The sequence below is a fragment of the Aplysia californica genome, unplaced genomic scaffold (genome assembly GCF_000002075.1).
Source record: "Aplysia californica isolate F4 #8 unplaced genomic scaffold, AplCal3.0 scaffold00332, whole genome shotgun sequence".
Classification (NCBI taxonomy): domain Eukaryota; kingdom Metazoa; phylum Mollusca; class Gastropoda; order Aplysiida; family Aplysiidae; genus Aplysia; species Aplysia californica.
This window is the reverse complement of record NW_004797602.1, coordinates 55,316-72,541: the sequence shown is the minus strand read 5'-3', so window position 1 is coordinate 72,541 and position 17,226 is coordinate 55,316. Positions and strand designations below refer to the sequence as shown.

At 39.4% G+C, this 17,226-nt stretch overlaps 1 protein-coding gene across 1 annotated transcript in view; it reads left to right on the top strand.

The window, feature by feature from the left end:
* Nucleotides 1-12,655, top strand: part of LOC101852556 (transmembrane protein 17B) — a 17,530-nt gene extending 4,875 nt beyond the window's left edge. The window contains exons 2-5 of the mRNA XM_005102598.3: nt 3,868-3,971; nt 6,188-6,301; nt 9,139-9,327; nt 11,659-12,655. Of these exons, the coding sequence (XP_005102655.1) occupies nt 3,868-3,971; nt 6,188-6,301; nt 9,139-9,327; nt 11,659-11,748 (497 nt within the window). The 3' untranslated portion in view covers nt 11,749-12,655. The remainder of the gene's footprint in view (nt 1-3,867; nt 3,972-6,187; nt 6,302-9,138; nt 9,328-11,658) is intronic.
* Nucleotides 12,656-17,226: the final 4,571 nt, after the last annotated feature.

Here is a 17,226-nt window from a genome sequence, read left to right as displayed (position 1 = left end):
GGGGCAGAAAGTGGAGATGAAAGCAGATACATAACATTGCTAGAGAGCAGGAAGGAATGGGAAAGGAGACAATATTAAAGAAGAAAATTTTTCGGTCGCTACCCGGATTCGAAGCCGGGATTTTCGAATGAGAGGTGAATACCTTAACCTCTAAGCCCAGAGAGCCCAATGTCGACTTCATTTTTGTGACAGGTGTTTTGGGGCTGCCTAAATCTACCAATTTTTCAGGTAGTTACCGATTTTGGACCTGTTCTACGGCATACCGATAAGGGTATCAAAACTACTGGATTTGCGATTGGTGCCGAGAGTATTTTAAAAGAGAAAAAGCCTGTTCTACACTGTTTCAAATCTTCCCAGTTTTTGCCAAAATCGTACACTCCGAAAGTTCCATATTTGCTGCATCATATCAACTCCTTGCGTTAAAGAAAAAGAGAGAGAGATGGTAGATCTATTAGCTAATTGGCATTCTACAGTGGAACTCGGATTCAACGAGAACTCGGATTCAACGAGAGGAGATGGATTCCCCGTTCTTTTTCTTCTTTAAAATCAGTAAAAAAAATAACCCAGATTCAACGAGCACTTAAATCAGCGATCTCGGATTCAACGAGGTCGATTCCAGGGTGAACAGCCCCTGCAGACGTGGCTTCGCTCATTTTTCTCCCAGAACGAACTTTATCTATTTCCGGAAACCATCCATTGCTTCTGCATCATGAACCATTATTCACTCAGCCAATTGCATGCGACCAATCAGTGGCCTTTTTTAATACCAACACAACGTTGTTGGCTCACACACGTGTCTACTCTAGGCCTAGCGCATGTCGGGGTCGGATGGACGGCTTGTACATGTGTGACTGTGTGTAGTGTGCGTGTGTTGGAGAGGGGGGTGGGGGCACCAGCGGTTCCGAGGTGGAACGTCGCAGAGATACAAACGAGTCACAGTCATTCGACACCCCCCCCCGGCAACTGATCAATATTACAATGATAAGCTAGTCTTGACATAGATCTACGTAATGAATTATGCGCTGGTCTATGGAATGAAAAGTTGCCGTATGCTAGGCTCTACACAGCAGCACAACATTTTGGCAAACAATCAAGACGACACAGGCGTGCATTCGAACTGATTGGTCTTTTTTTTTTTGGCACAGTTCATAATATGCAGGCATTTCAGGCAGCACCAATTGTTAATTACTTGCTCAGTGCCTGTAATTATCTACACAAAACCTTTTGTTTGCTATAACGAACACTCGGATTCAACGAGATTTTAGTTCAGGACCGGCGACCTCGTTGAATCCGAGTTCCACTGTATCAGTTTGCCTCCGTAACTTCTGAGATATTTATGGTAACTCTCTGCAATAAATTGTATTAGAAATTGCCAGATTGCGCTTTTCACCTGCTCAACCATTTTTCCACAGTGCGGTTCCGTCGGCAATAAATTTCCTCATATAAATTAGCTAAAATCTGGTAGTCATCCTCCTTTTATTTTTTCTGTCTATCTTTGGGTTTTTGTTGCAGCTGGAAAATCGGAACATTTATCAAGAAAACTGAACTGTGAATGTAGAAGTAGTAAGAACATTGGTATCAGAGCAAAACTGTCTGTCTCTCTCTCTCTGTCTCTCACACTCACACACATGTACACACACACACACAAACACACACATTGACTATTGTGCATTCACACACATATTTTCAAAATATAATTACCCAATATCACGAACAGCATGCTCCGCTCGATGGTAACTACATGTACAGGCGCAACGATCTTTTTCCCTTTTCTTTTTTGTCTTTGTAGGCCTACTATTTGTACTTCCTGATTTTGAGCCAAAATACCTGAGACTGATCATGAATTTACCTGAAAAGAGAACTTTGGGGAAGGCAGCCCTGCGTCTTCAAATTTAATATTTTATCTAGATTCAGGCTGGGGTCATGCATTTCTTTTATCATAATTTAGATATATATTTGTTGGCGCATATATTTACACTGTTTTATTATAAGTACAAGAACCTGAGTAAGGAATGCCAATGCTGTTCAGTTTGAATTTGGCCCAAGTCTTCTGAGTTTGGTCATCTTTGCAGCGTGTTGAAGAGATGTTTTCTTGGTAACTTTTATACAGCTGAAAAAGGTTGCTCTCGTGGTCTGTAGGTTAAGGTGTTTGCCTCTCGTTCAATAAAATCAATAGGTCCCGGATTTGAGCTGTAAAGGGACGAAAAATGTTTTTCTCTAAAATGTTCTCCTTTCACATCCTTTCCCGCTCTCTAATAATGTTCTGTAGTCTGCTTTCATCTCCACCTTCTGCTCCCACCCCTTCACCTCCTTTGCCCCCACCACCGGGCTCCTGACTCTTTCTGCAGCCTTTCTACTGCTACTCCTTGGTTCCTTCGAACTGTTGTAGTTCGGCCACACCCCTGATCTTAAAGTAGGGAAGATCTAACAGTAGTAACACCTAGCCTTCTCGGATAAAGGCAAAAAATCTCGGAGGTTGCGTGTGCGAGTTGGGCATGTTAAAGATCCCTTAGTGGTCCAAAATCGATAAGAGTAGGCTTCGGCCCCCACCCGAGCAAAATTCAAAATGTCTTATCAACTGAAAATATTTAATGTGTCCCGCGCACTCATATGACCTTATGCAGTTGCAAACGCTGTAAAACACTTAGGCTACGACCGCAGTACGACATTCTTGTCTCGGACAGGATTGTCCTGTCCCACCGTCTATTTTTTTTGTGTCAAAGCAGATACCGCACTAGGACAGGACTGATCTGGCGCCTAAGGCGGCTTCTTTGTTGTTGCCTAAGGCGGAGTTAAAAATGCATTCCGAAAATTTCCTAAATATTGTCCAAATTAAAAAAAATAATATGATTTTCGTGATCAGCGACCCAAAATTAACAATACTCACGCAGGGAACGCAATTTAATGTCCGATTACGAAGTTGAATCACATTTTTTGTGTGCGTGTGTGTTTCACCATTCGGCCCGTACTAGGCCTAGAACTAGATCTAGATTGCATCTTATCTTCTATGTCTCGATTGCTATAACCAACATCAGCCTTGTTGTACAAATATGGTTTACTTTCCATTGCACAAATAAAGTTTTCTATCCAATTTAGATCAACATCCATTTTAATGAGAATAGGCTGTTTAGAAATCATCAAGCAACTGCAGCTGACAATAAAGTTGAGAATCGAGATGCAAAACACGACCATGTGGGCCTACTGCACCGTGTTGTGTGTAGAAGCTTTGATCTGCTAAACGCAGCAGGTGACCATGATACATAACTTCACCATTGACGATAAATTTAAAGAATTAAACTATTTGCTAAAGTTTACATAGTATTGCTTCAAATCAGGTTCCTCTAGAGCCATCTTGCTTATTTTGAGAGGCTGATTCCGGATATGAAATCGGTTTTGAGATGCGATAATTATTTTTAAAATTTTGTGCCCCAAGTTTAATACCGCGGGGCGGCAAATTTTTAAGTGATTATACGTCACAACACGCAGGCGCCACGATCTTGACAGCAGGCGCCTCCAAGCCTGGGACAGTTTTGTCGTAATGCGGTAGGCAGCTATATTTCTCTATAATTACAGATGATATTAACCCGGGACTGGGATAGTCCTGTCCCACCAATTTTGTAGCAATTCACAACTGCTCGGGACTCTACACTCTAATTCAAAGGTTTCAAACTCCAGACGGGTCTGTCGTGGGACGAACTGTCATTGTGCGGTAGAGGCCTTACCCCTCAAAAAAAGTTGAAATGTCTTGCATTGTAAGAATTAACACTAAAGTTTTCCACTTGAAAATATTTCTAAATCTAATGTTATATATTTTTTAATATTTTGCGAGTTAAAATGTAAACAAAGTTTTACATAATTCCATTTCAGGTCATGAGTATGTCACAAACCTTCCTCTTCAAATGGCTCTGTATTTCAACTGTTTCTTCTTTCCATTGTGGCTCATTGGAAGTTTAGTCATTTTAGAGCTTAAGGTAAGTGGGGTTTTTTTTTAACTTCGTCATTTCTCTTTTTTGTATACCAGTATCACATTTAATTTTTTTTTTAATTTTCTTTATTAGATCCCTATTTCTGTTAAGTCCTGACACCATTCACTGAATGCATAGGTACACTTAAGAGGAAGTATTTATGTCCCTCTTCCACTAAGTACACCAGCTTTCTAGCCTGATTAATGTCTGTCCTTTCTCTAATAGGGGGTGCCCACTAAAGCGATCGGGTCGATTTGGTAGTCGGGACTAGCCAAATTGAGGGCGCAAAGCGGTCATCGTGGCACAAACCGATCGACATGGTCCGTGACCTCAAAAAACAAACGCGTTTGACACTGAGATGTCAAGGTAAAGCTTTTCCGCGCAGAAATACCATCAACAGTTGACAACAATGGAGTCCTTTGACTTAAAGCTAGAAAAGATAATAGCAAAGATTGTAATAACAAGATAGTTCTCTCCTCTCTTTGAGTGAATTAAAAAAGGTCCTCAAAATCTGGTTGCGCCCTCCTAAAAAAAGTGTGGACTTTGCGAACAGAGTTACCCTACTTATGTGAAAAATAATAAAAGCGAAATTGACAAACTGTGCTATTCCTCTTCTTCTTCTGGAAAAACGAAAGAGAGCTTCAAAACAAAGACTGCAGCGCCATCTGAACCAATGCACGGACTTCCACTGACACTTTTTTGGGCCAAGTGAACTAGCCTATCACTATCGTGTTATGAACGATCTTTGATAATTGAAAGTTATCGATGTAACCCATGTTCATTTATGGGATTCCAGGCTGCAGCAGCACTGCAACAGAGAACTGCGGAAAGAAGCCCTGGAAGCTATTGAGGTTAAAGGTTTCTCTACTTTAACTTCCAGGTCGTTGGGTACAATCGTGGCGGGGTTGTAGTGTGCACTGAAACCACCAGAAAACAACCAGACCTTACGACCCGACCCCGATTGCACTAATGGGCACCCCCTATAAATCTAAGTTTGGAGATTCATCTGCACCTCTTTTTTCCAATCCTCCCTCCTTTCCTTACAGGGCAAAAAACACACACACACACACACCAGCTTCTAACTCTAACCTTTAAAAAGTACACAATAACTAGTCTTGTAAAACGGTCCTGACGAGTGAATGACATGCTGAAAGTTCATTTTGCTACCTAATGTAATTTTATATTTTTGATTCTCTAGAGCAAATAAATTATTTCTTAATTTGATCAAATACAGTGGAACTCGGATTCAACGAGATGAGATAGATTCCCCGTTTTTTTTCTTCTTTAAAATCAATAAAAGTGACCCGGATTCAACGAGCATTTAAATCATCGAGCTGGGATTCAACGAGGTCGCCTCCAGGGGGAACAGCCCCCGCAGACGTGACTTCAGCTAATTTTTCTCCCAGAACAAACTTTATCTATTCCCGGAAACCATCCATTGCACCTGCATCGTGAACCATTATTCACATGGCTGATTGCATGCGACCAGTCAGCGGCCTTTTTAAATACCAACACATGTGTTGTTGGCACGCGAGCGCACTTGTCTACTCTGGCGTGTGTCGGGGTCGGATGGGCGGCCTGCACACATGTGGTTGTGTGTGTGTGTGTGTGTGTGTGTGTGTCGTGGAAAGGGGGGGGCAGGCACTAGCGGTCCGGGCGTTGAACCTCGCATATATATGCAAACGGGTCATAATCTTTTTTCCCCTCGGCAACTGATCATTGTTACAATAATAATATTATAAAAATAAGCTAGTCTTGACGTAGATCTACATACTGAATTGTGCGCTGGTCTATGGAATCAAGTTGCCGTATGCTAGGCTCTACACAGCAACACAACTTTTTGGTAAACAATCGAGATGACACAGGCGTGTGTATTTGAACGAATCGGTCTTTTTTTACACAGCTCATAATATGCAGGCATTTCAGGCACTACTTGTGACTTCTCTTGTACATTACTTGCTCAGTGCCTGTAATTATCTACACAAAACCTCGTGTTTGCTATAACGACCACTCGGATTCAACGAGATTTTAGGTCAGGCCCAACGACCTCGTTGAATCCGAGTTCCACTGTAGATGGATAACCTGCTTGTCACAATTATAGAAGGACATATGACTTATTGTGTTTATGCGTTTTAAAAAAACCCTCAAACAATAAGAGACGATTTTTCATTTTCTTACTTTCTAATCCGTTAGCTTCTCTTGTTGTGGTCTTCATTCCACAGTGGGAGTATTTGGATGACTTGTACCGGATTGTGCTGGCTGCGGTCTATATTGTGTATTTCATCATCGAAATTGTACGGCTTTATCTTGGCTATTTAGGAAATCTAATGGAAAGGGTAAGTTTCGCTCGCTGGATGATGCTACTCATTTCTGAGGAGTGCTAACAAAATAAGTTACTTCTCGGAATTTAGGTCTATGGGAATTGATCCGTCAAATTTATAGGTGAATTTTGTACAATTTCTAAGTATGAAATAATAAAAGACATGTTAAATTAAAAGAAAATGGCATCAATTGAAATTCTATAAATTTGTTCTCACTGTTGATTTTTGACTGATATCTTCTTTCTTGGATTGTGAGATGCGACTTATTATGTCAGCATGCCTCACATTTGTTTGTTATTTTCATTTCCATGGATTGTCAAGAATTTGCCAGTGTCTGCAGAGAAATGGATACACTCATTGTCGTTGCTCAAAGAAGATGCGAATTCAGTTCCCAGATGGGGAGAAACTTTATTGAGTATCTATCATGTCTGTCTGTTTAGATGTTTTATCCCTCTCTGCTGAAGTTGGCCATGACAGGCTGGGTCAAAGCAGCTGGTCTTCAAATGAACCTAATACTGTAATACTAATTGTGTTGAGGAGGGACTTTGAACATTTATCACTTGCAACAAATTGACTTCTCAGTGTATGACTCCAACATACGCCAGTCTTCAAAATGACATAAATCGCAATCTTACTTCTTAATCTTTCCCTAAGCGGTTGAAATGTTCTAGAATTCATAGATACTGTTTAGTTGTCTCTTTTAGTCATATAATATGAGAATACCCCCAAGTTACAGTGCTCACTTTAAGATGAGCTGACAAATGAATAAATGCGAGTCGTTTTAATTTTTGGGTATCGAGTGGAACTAAAAAATGATTGAGGGACTTGTGATCTGATTCAGATACTGCTTAGCTTGTGCTCTCTTTAACTTTAAGAAATTTTAGTTAATTATAAAACGCTGTTTGAAAAATGTGTCTGGTTTGTCAGCTCCTTGATATTTGGGTGGTTGGAGGGTGCTACTACATACTTTTTGTCTTTCTCCCTATTGTTTCTGTCTGGTTTTTTTCCTTTTTGTTGTGCACACCAAGTGACCATTATTGTGTTGATGTGCATATCTTTGCTCTAATTAACCCTTCCGGCTCCAGCCATTTTTGTGCACTCCCTAACCCCAGTCCCAGCCAATACAGTAGAAAAAGAGGTGTGCTCTCTAAAAAGTGATGTATTATCTTTGTAATGAGGTACATAATAACATTAACAATGTTTAACTCACTGAGCACCACGCCTCAATTTGCCTCCAACTCCAAGCCCTAGGTGACCACCAATTTCCCCCACTTTTTGAAAATTCATTTAAAAATTGAAATGATGTGCTATTTCTTTGAAATTTTCTGTGCGGGTACGGGTTCAACAGACACAATAAACACATTTTGTGAAGAATGAACGATAAAAAATGTATGGGACAGAAAGTTGGGACAAATTTGCCCAAGAAAAAAAGATTTGAAAAAAAAAAAGGAAGTGATGTGACAAAGCAGAAATCTAATAAACTTATACAAAATGGTTGTGGCAGTGTGTGTTTGTGTGTAGGAGAATGAAGCATGAGTGTGTACAGTGAAGTAGCATAAAAATGTAAATGATAATTAATTTTGAAAAAGGAAAAAAAATATAAATATAGATCTAAATCTTCCACGGTGACAGGCTGAGAAGTGTTTTCATTGTCAGTGTTGCTAGTGCTAAGACTAGATCTAGATCTGTCAATAGATGTCCCAGGTCTGGGTACATTATATATCTTCTCCACTTTGAGGGCTGATTTGAGTTTAGTACTTGGGCTAGATTTATCATCAACCCCAGCTGGACCAGGCTGCGTACTCGCTGATGTTTCAGATTCACGATCGATAGACGATATTGGTCTAGACCTAGATCTAATGTCATTTTCTCAGTCATCTTCATCACTACTAGTACTAGGCGAATTCACATTTTGATTTATGAAGTTATCTATGTGATACTTCACTGTCACTTAAATCTTCTCCAAAATTATCGAGAGTTTCAATAAACCTCGACACAACTCGCCGTGCCATGCTTCGCATACGAGAAACAACAACAAACTGCGCGGAAGTTCCTTACTTTCAATTGTTCAGTCTGTTGGACAAATAATCCGTTTATTCGCACTAAAAGTGGCGACTCTTTTCGTCTATGCAGACGGTCATTTAGCTTAAGATGGTCTCAAGGTTGTCTTCATGCTGTTTCTTTCATGGCTAATTCTTCCTAAATCATACTATATGTTTGAAGCTCAGATTCTGTCGCCGAACTTGCATGTCAGTGTCGTAGATCGAAGCTCTGTATTTCCACTGTTTTCCTTTCGTTGTTGGCGCTTCTCAGCCTTGTTTCTAAGGCTGCTCTCTAGCATAAAGAACTAGCTTGTCGATGTCCTGTTGAAACCACTGGGGCTATTTGCAAGCATTTTTAAACTGCTGGGTTTACTTTATAGTCAATTATAGTTGAACCCGCATACGCTGCGGTCGCGCGGTCCCCGACGCGAATTTTTCCTGACCACATATGCTGCGGGAGCTGTGCTCAGTGAGTTAAAGGTAGCATATATAAACAAATATTATGAAAATTAAAGTTTAATTAAATTCGCTAATTTAGAAAAATGCTCAAATTCGGTACCCCCGAAACTGAGAATATACGCTCTTGGGGTGGTGGGAGGTACAAGGCTGCTGAAAATATACGAGAATGGGCCTGGAAGGGTTAAATGACTGTTATAGCTTCAATTTACTCAAACAAACAAAATTTCTGCTGTCGTATTGATACGCTTCTCTTTATATAAATTAAATGGCTGATATTATGTCGATGTGCTCCTTTCTCTTTTTATTCGAACAAACAAGACCATGACTGACTTTGGGCTTGCCTCTCGGCAGGTTCCTGAACTGGCTGGTAGCTGGCTCCTCACCCTGCTGTTGAGCACTCCCCTCATCCTACTCCTCAACATCAACGACAGCGCCATTCTGCTTCCCATGGAGAGGGCGTTACATCTCATCATGGGTATTTTTGTCCTCTTTGAGGTCGTCATCGGGTATTTTGCCATTCGGGCAATGGTGAATTATCAGGTAAGATGTCTTCACAGGTTTGCATTAACCCTGGAAGCGCGCAGGCCCTATATAAAGGGCGTGAGCCGGGCTACCCGGGAAGCGCGCACGCCCTATATATAGGGCTGACCTACTTCGACCGGGAAGCGCGCAGGCCCTATATAAAGGGCATAGACGCTGACCCTTTTCAATGGAAAATTCCAGTGTTCCTTATATGGAAAATGACGTAGTCAATTACAGGCCAAAGTTATAAATAGTGACCAATGACTTTGCAAGTTATCTTGACCTCGTAGAGCGTCTCTTGGCCGAAATATCGATCGATAAAGTGACGCGGTCCCGCTGAGCGACTACACGCTATGTGTTATCACTTGTTTCGCCGTGCTGATGTACTAATTGTTGAGTCTATCGCGTTCTCGGCATTGTTTGTATTTGTTTGATGGCTGATCATTTTTGAATGGCTCATTCTATCAGCTTAAAGAAAATATATGCTTTTATATATATGCTTTTTATCATCTGTTGAGCCGTAAATGGTCATTTTTCAGTAGCAGGTATACATTTCGGGTATCTCAGCTGTTTCCCCCCCCGCCAAACCCCCATGTTTACAACTGATCGGCCGTGGCGGCGGGGCATTTTTGGCGGGTTACTTCCGGTGAAACGCTGAGCGCTTCTAGGGTTAAGTAATTTGGCTGGTTGGAAGGCACTACAGTAGGTCCTCCTTTTTTTACTTCCCCTTGTTGTTTCTTTTACATGTTTTACATTTTTTCTGTGCTCTAAAAATGTGAGTGATTGTAGAAGGATGCCACTTGTCGGTCGTACTATTTTTCTTTCTCTCAGTTGTTTCTGTCTGCCTGCCTTGGTTTGTTGAATGGATTACTGTAGCTATTGTTTGAAGGCTAAGGCTAGCATGTGTTAGCGGCATTGAAGAATGCTGAACAAGCTGTCTGCTAACTGATCTTGACATTTTGTATGAAAATTTCAGATGAGAAGTTGGACAAGCACCTGATAATTTTGGTTGTAACTCTGTTATCTCCACAACAACAAAATCTAGATAATCTCAGTGCAGGCTGTTGCATCCCTGCCTGTGGTAGATCACATCACAGGGGACAGATGGAGACTCCTCCCCACGCAGGAATCGAACCCATGTGTCCTGCATGCTCCTGCAAAAAGCTTAACTGTTGCAGACCACATACTTGTCATAGCATTTTGTGTTCAAAATGCCATATATGAAAAGTTGGACAGCCTGAACCAAGTAAAATGTTATTAACTCTTCATGTCCGTAGAAGATTTTCGTTCTGATCCTGACCGAAGCCTCCCAGGGACTGATCCTATACAGCAGAATGGTGGGTTACAAAAGTATAACTTTCAGTCTGCTAGGCCCACATCAAAACTTTTGGTATGTTTGTGTTCAGAAATGAAAGTTGCTTTTATTGATCTTCATTTTTTTAGATGCTTTTATGGAAGAATAAATATAGACTATTGAAGTAAAGGGCCATAGCACAAAAAAGTTGCTATATTACATAACATTGTTCACACAAATATGGGTGTAACTTTATAAAACTTGAACACAGAGCCAAAGTAAAAGAAGCAAAAATGTTGATAAACATTCTAGGATTACATCTATGGTGGCTGTAGCTACTTTGAAGCCCATCCTTTTGAAATACACCAAAATTTTGAGTAATTCTTTGAAGTTTCCAGGTGTAAGCTGAGGTGTACAATAAACGCATAAAAAAGTCACATTCACATAGAATAGGCCTACACACTACGATGAACTAACCTGAATAGAGCCTCAACAAGAACCAACATCTAGATCTAGATTTATAATATTCAAATGGAATGAAAATTTGTCTCAGTATAATCGAAACAAGAAAACTGTCACTATAATTATTTCAGGAGCAATCTTCAGCAACGATAATCTCCCTAACCAACACAAACAAATTAGACACAGAAAATCAGCTGTTTGGAAACAAGCCATCAAATCTAGCATACGCACCCGCACAAACACTACAAAATGAAAGTACAAACAGAAAAAGACCTATTTTCGGCATTTACGACCATAATTTCGGTTGATGTCGTGAAATACTACTTTCGCGTGTATTTAATGAAGGCTAGTGTAGCAAGCCCTTGTCAGCGGCCAAACTCACTTCACGCCGAGCCGCTCCCAATGGCTCACCGGACATGAAGAGTTAAATGACAAACATAATATCTGATGCGATGTGTATATATATATATATATATATATATATATATATATATATATATATATATATATATATATATACATATATATATATATTTTTTTATTTTTTAAAAAAATAATTTCTCTAATTTATTTTCCTTCTTTTATTCTTCCAGGTAACCAAGTATCACTTGCAGCAGTTCTCAGATTTGGAAAACATGGATGACAGTGGCGATTATTTCCCAGAGTCTCGTTATACAAGCTAACATCACCACCCATATATCCTCATCAGTCTTTTTCCTTAGAAATTGCTTGGTTCTGCTTTTCTTCGGTAGGCCTACTTATAAATCACCTTAGTGACCTACCGTTGTGTCTTGCAGTTTGGTCTGTATTGTACCTCCAAATTATGCTTTCTGAGAAAAAATTTACCCACCTCTAAGATTGAGATTGTAATAATTTTACTCTAAAGTGCATACATGATACACCAAGTGAATGAAAAGAATGGGTTCTTTTCTATCAAGTGAATGTTTGGAAAACGTGAGCAAGATTCAGGAAGTCCAACGGGTTTCTTTGAAAGCATTCTGCAGAGTGAACATTCTCATCACGGATCTTGGAGGTAGTGCTGCTGGTAGTGGAGACAAGTATACTGATTTAGTTATGCTCTCTAACCTAACCTCCCATGATAAAATGCGTTGCCTGACACCCTTGGCATAGAAATGTTTGTCTAATTAGGCCTATATTATATAGTCGACTAGAGAAGAAGAGGTGCTGAGACCCAAGGAAAAGATCAACTTAACCGATAATCAACTCAAGTGAGCTCAACACAAGTGGAGTCGACTGTCATAGTATTGTGCAACATTGAGGTCATGCAGTTACATGTAAGTTCAGAACATGCCCTTTCTGTTGCTCCACAGCTAGCTGCAAATAAAAGATCTGAGTTGTGCCTTTGTGTGTATGCATGTTTGAGTAATTGCAGATATATGTGCTAAGTTCTGATTGGATGATTGGCTGGGAAAAAGAACATGTAAAAGTAGAGAGAATGAAAAAGAGACAATTATTAAGTGAACATATATTGTTGTACCTGCGGAGGTAATAGTTATGATGACATGTAAATATCTCATATGTATATAATATATATTTATGAATAAATTTAGTATATATTTATGCAAAGAATTATCCTTCTGTTATAATTTCATTCGTTTTGTTTGATCAAATAGCTAACAATTCGATTGTTACTTTTAAAAGTTACTCTGGCACCATTTGTTTTAGATTTCTATGCAATGATGTCTCCTCATGAATGGTTTGTGGTTTATAGGGATATTGTTAAAAAAAACAACAACAAAAAAACTGTTAATGTTTTGTCGCGTGAAACAATTTAGACAATTTATTAGATGGGCTACTTTGATCTTACCTGTCAAGGCCAGCCCGTGCTGAGATAGATGAAGATAGGCCTACTTGATAAAATATCTCCCACTTGGGAATGGAAATCAAATCTTTTATGTGCAACAACGTAGAGTCATAAGTTCTAACCATTACACGATAGACTCTAGGGTGTGCAATTCTAAAATAATGGAGTACCATATGAAAGTTTTGGCATTGCCACTATTGTAGAGCTCAGGTATTATTATTAACACCAACAATTTTGTAGGGGAGTTCTTGTGGCAGGATAGGTTTGTAATGTTTGGTAATGTGGCAGATGCAGACAACATATATAACGGACACAACAGGTTTCTTGTATAGTTGTACATCAACCGATGACCGAGACCTTTTATTCCGTACAGACATTTTTCGTGTTAGTGTTTTTAAGGCACTTGCAACACAATTATGTCACATAAGTGCTGAAAATTAGAGGTGTTGCAAGAGAGTAACAAACGTAAAAAAAGAGGAGAGACAAGGACGATAAGTGTTTGATAGGAATGAAGGAGCAAGTCACACCAGAACACCCGCCAACCACCTACTTTATACAGACAGACATGAGGTGCAAGAACAAGTAATATTTGAGTATGAGCTTGTTTGAGTAAAGATAATCTGAAACGCATCGACACAGAAATGTTTACGGTATGAAGTTAGTGCAAGGAAAAAAGCAAAACAGAAACACCAGTGGAAAAGGAAAGAAGGACCTACCAGTGGTTCCCTCCAAACTCCAACCATCCGTTTGAGTATGTGCTACATGCGCATAATAATCTAACATAAGTATTGTAAGATACACAAAGAGCAATCTGAGATCTGAGTAGGCTATACTAAAAAACGAAAACATATCAGGACTTTTTGGTTCCATAAGGGACGCTCATTTCAACCATACTGAATCCACAGACTGCTAATTGGACTTCTTGCTGTACCCATCTAAAGATGTAGCTGTTTTGAGAATTTGTTGTACCTATCTAAAGATGCTGTTCTGAGAATTTGTTTTATGGTACGGTAATTCTGAGTTTTACATCTTTTTCAATATTCTCTAAATTTGACTTGGGGCAGAACCTGCAGCTACAAATAAACATGATCTATGCCCAGTATGAACAGACAGTATGGTATTTATTTTTTTAACCAACCCTTTGATTCTAAATACTCTTAAATGTTTACAACGTAGGCTTACATCTTTGATAGGACAGAGTTAAAGAGGGAGAGAGCCTTGAATTCTCCTTAAACAATCCAAGCTCACTAACGCCCACACACACCATTGGAGATTCGGAACAGGGTCATCCTCAACACCACCCAGCATGACACCAACTGAGCTGATAATAATGCTTTCATATTAGATTGTATGGGTTTAAAGCTGTTTAATGTCCCTTTCAACGCCAAAAGATTTTAAAAGGCAGGACCTCTGAATATAATGTCCATCTCTGATGGGACCAAGCCAAATGGATGGAAAGCCTTGAAAATGGTGTTTCCATGAATAGGTGGAAAGCCCAATAAAATGCCTAAATATGGCAAATTACATGTACAAGGTTAAAAAAAAGATTCATACTAGGCTTGTCAGCATAGCTATAACTGAAAATGTTGGAGCCTTTAGTCTGAAAATGATCATATGGCAATACATTTACTATAAAAAATGTCTACTTGAACACTTGAATTTACTCAAAATTTCAAATCTTGCAAACTGAGTAAACGTCCCCCCCCCCTTCCCTCTCCCAAGTAGTAAAAAATGTATGTGCCCATTGACACGATTTAGATCATTTAAGAGGTGGGTTACTTCGACCCAGCCTGTCAGAACTAACCCAGTATTAATGGAATACAGCATCCCATCAAAAATATAAGAAGCTACTCAATAAAAAAAACTTCCCAGGTGGCAACCTCCAACCGCCCACACTTCACATGCATCACAAGTTCACAGGAAGCCACAAAATTTGAAAATGAACGGACAAGGTAAAAGTATGATACAGACAGTTTAATTGTCTAAATAAATTTTTAATACAATCAACCATCCACATACATGTAGTACTACAAACTTTTTCTCATTTAGGTCACCTGTCCAGTCAGTAAGTTTGAGACTATGTTTATATTTCTCTATAGTCAGAGTGCATGGGTGTTAACTAACTAGCTACAAGGAATATCACATGATATAGTTCACTGAGGAAAGGGTGAATGCTCCCCCAAAGGAAGTACTTAACATTGAGCCTAAACTCACTCGCTGCCAGGCACTTTATGGCTCAATGTGTGAAGAATGCAAGGCCTTTGGTACCTATTACTCAAATTTTATCCGAAACTCCCAAGAGCCTGGCAGCTAGTGAGGTAATCGGCTTTAGAACCATATATGTGAGCAGCGTGGTGGAACCAGGCTCTCGTTAAAATAATCAAAGTGAAGAAACTTGCATTTTTCCGCAGGATTGTGAATTTTTATCAAATTTATGTTTTTGGGCTCAACACTTTTCACGCCCATTAAAGAACTCATTTCTGTGTGAATTTCTGTGAAAAACGTTGATTAAAGGCACAAAAAAAGTAAAATTTCAGTTACCACGGACTCTTAGACTCTTAAGCTAAGGAAATAACTAATCTTTGGCACCCATTTTCTCACTAATTTGACCTCTGAAAACAGATGAACCCCACCTCCTTCATTCTCAAATATCTGGACTTGTATTTAACATAAATGGATATTTTTTCATCCAAATAAAGAACAAGCTTTAAGGTGATAACAATAACTCTACATGCCCAAAAACTGATGAGAGCCTGATTCCACCATGCTGCCTGACATATGATAAAATGCAACACACATACACAAACAAAGAAATTAGAGCAAACTCTTTCTCCTGTCACCTCTTTCTTCTGACTTAAGGCTGCTGTGTGGCGGCTGGGCGTTTCCAGTGAGTTGGGTTTTTTTTCTTCATCGAGCATTTTGGTTTGTTTGCTGGGATGCAGTATCTTTCTTATCTCATGTTGGCCAGGATAAGACGGGTTGAAGCAGTTTACCTCTTATAAGATCTAAACTGTGTCAATGGGGGTGTAAAATCTACAATCATATCTTACATTATTAATATAATAGCATTGTTCTTTCAACTTACACCTTAATGCGTACCTACATGCATTACATAACACAAATTGTATATATATACAATAATAAAATCAGACCGTACTCTCTCCTCTCCTCTCTTTCTTTTAAACTTCCATGTGTACATACATGTATGCATTCATGCAAAGCCATCATACACCAAAAGCCTCTTGTAACATTTATTCATTCATTCTCAAACCACCAATAGTATCCCCACAAACACTACTACTACTAGTCATACCAGAATACAAACTAATTATAAACACTATTTCACACATAAGCATACTTCTTCTCTTACACACTTTGTTTAATTGCCACACTCTTAACATAGTAGTATGCAGACAGAAATTTTATGTACACTATTTGAAGGTGTTTAGATGCAAAAACCAATAAACATCATTTTTTACTTTTTAGAAAAGGATCCTCGCGCTTGGTAATGCTGGGACAGCAGTACTCTGAATGAGTATAATTTCAGTGCACAAACGGCTACAACTCTAAATAAATTCTCCCCGAAAAAAGTTTTTTTTACAATAATCACAATATCCAGTTCATTCTCTGTGCAAAACCAGCAATATCCTTCAACTTGGCAAGCAGCGAATCGCTGGCCACGATTGAGTAATATGACATGCCGTAACCCACAGTAAACTCTTTGACAAAATGACAAACTCTGCTGCTCATGTCAAGAATGAAGTGCCAGTTGTTGTCAACTCATTTGAGGATGGTTTGGATGAGAACTTATAACATTCTAACAGTGGAAGAAAACGAAAACTGAATCCTGAACAAATACATAGGGAAATCATAAAGCCAAAGCAATATATGCGGGCCAGGGTAAGACACTATCCACCGCTTGTGACAACGTGTCTACGGCTAACACAAGTTTCTGTCATGTCAACGTTCTTTCAGAGAATGCCCTGAAGTTGGGCAGGGATCATTTTATGCGACAACTATTATATATGAGCAAGATGTGATAATTTCAAATCTGTTGGACATTGCCAGGGCCAAGAGTTTCTCTTGAAGCCATGTACATGCAGACAGGTATTATTCCTATAAAGTTTTGGTGGAATATCTCTTGGAGAAGTCTTACAACTACACCGGACCACTCAACGTTTGACAAGTTGATTTTCCGCCTGAGATCAAGACGCTGAAACTTGAGCAGCACGAAATGAAATTTTACACAAAAACAGGCAAACAAATATTCGCGCTGCATTTAGGGACAAAAAACGCAAAGAAAAATGTGTCATGGTTTCTGCAAAGGGTGGCATGG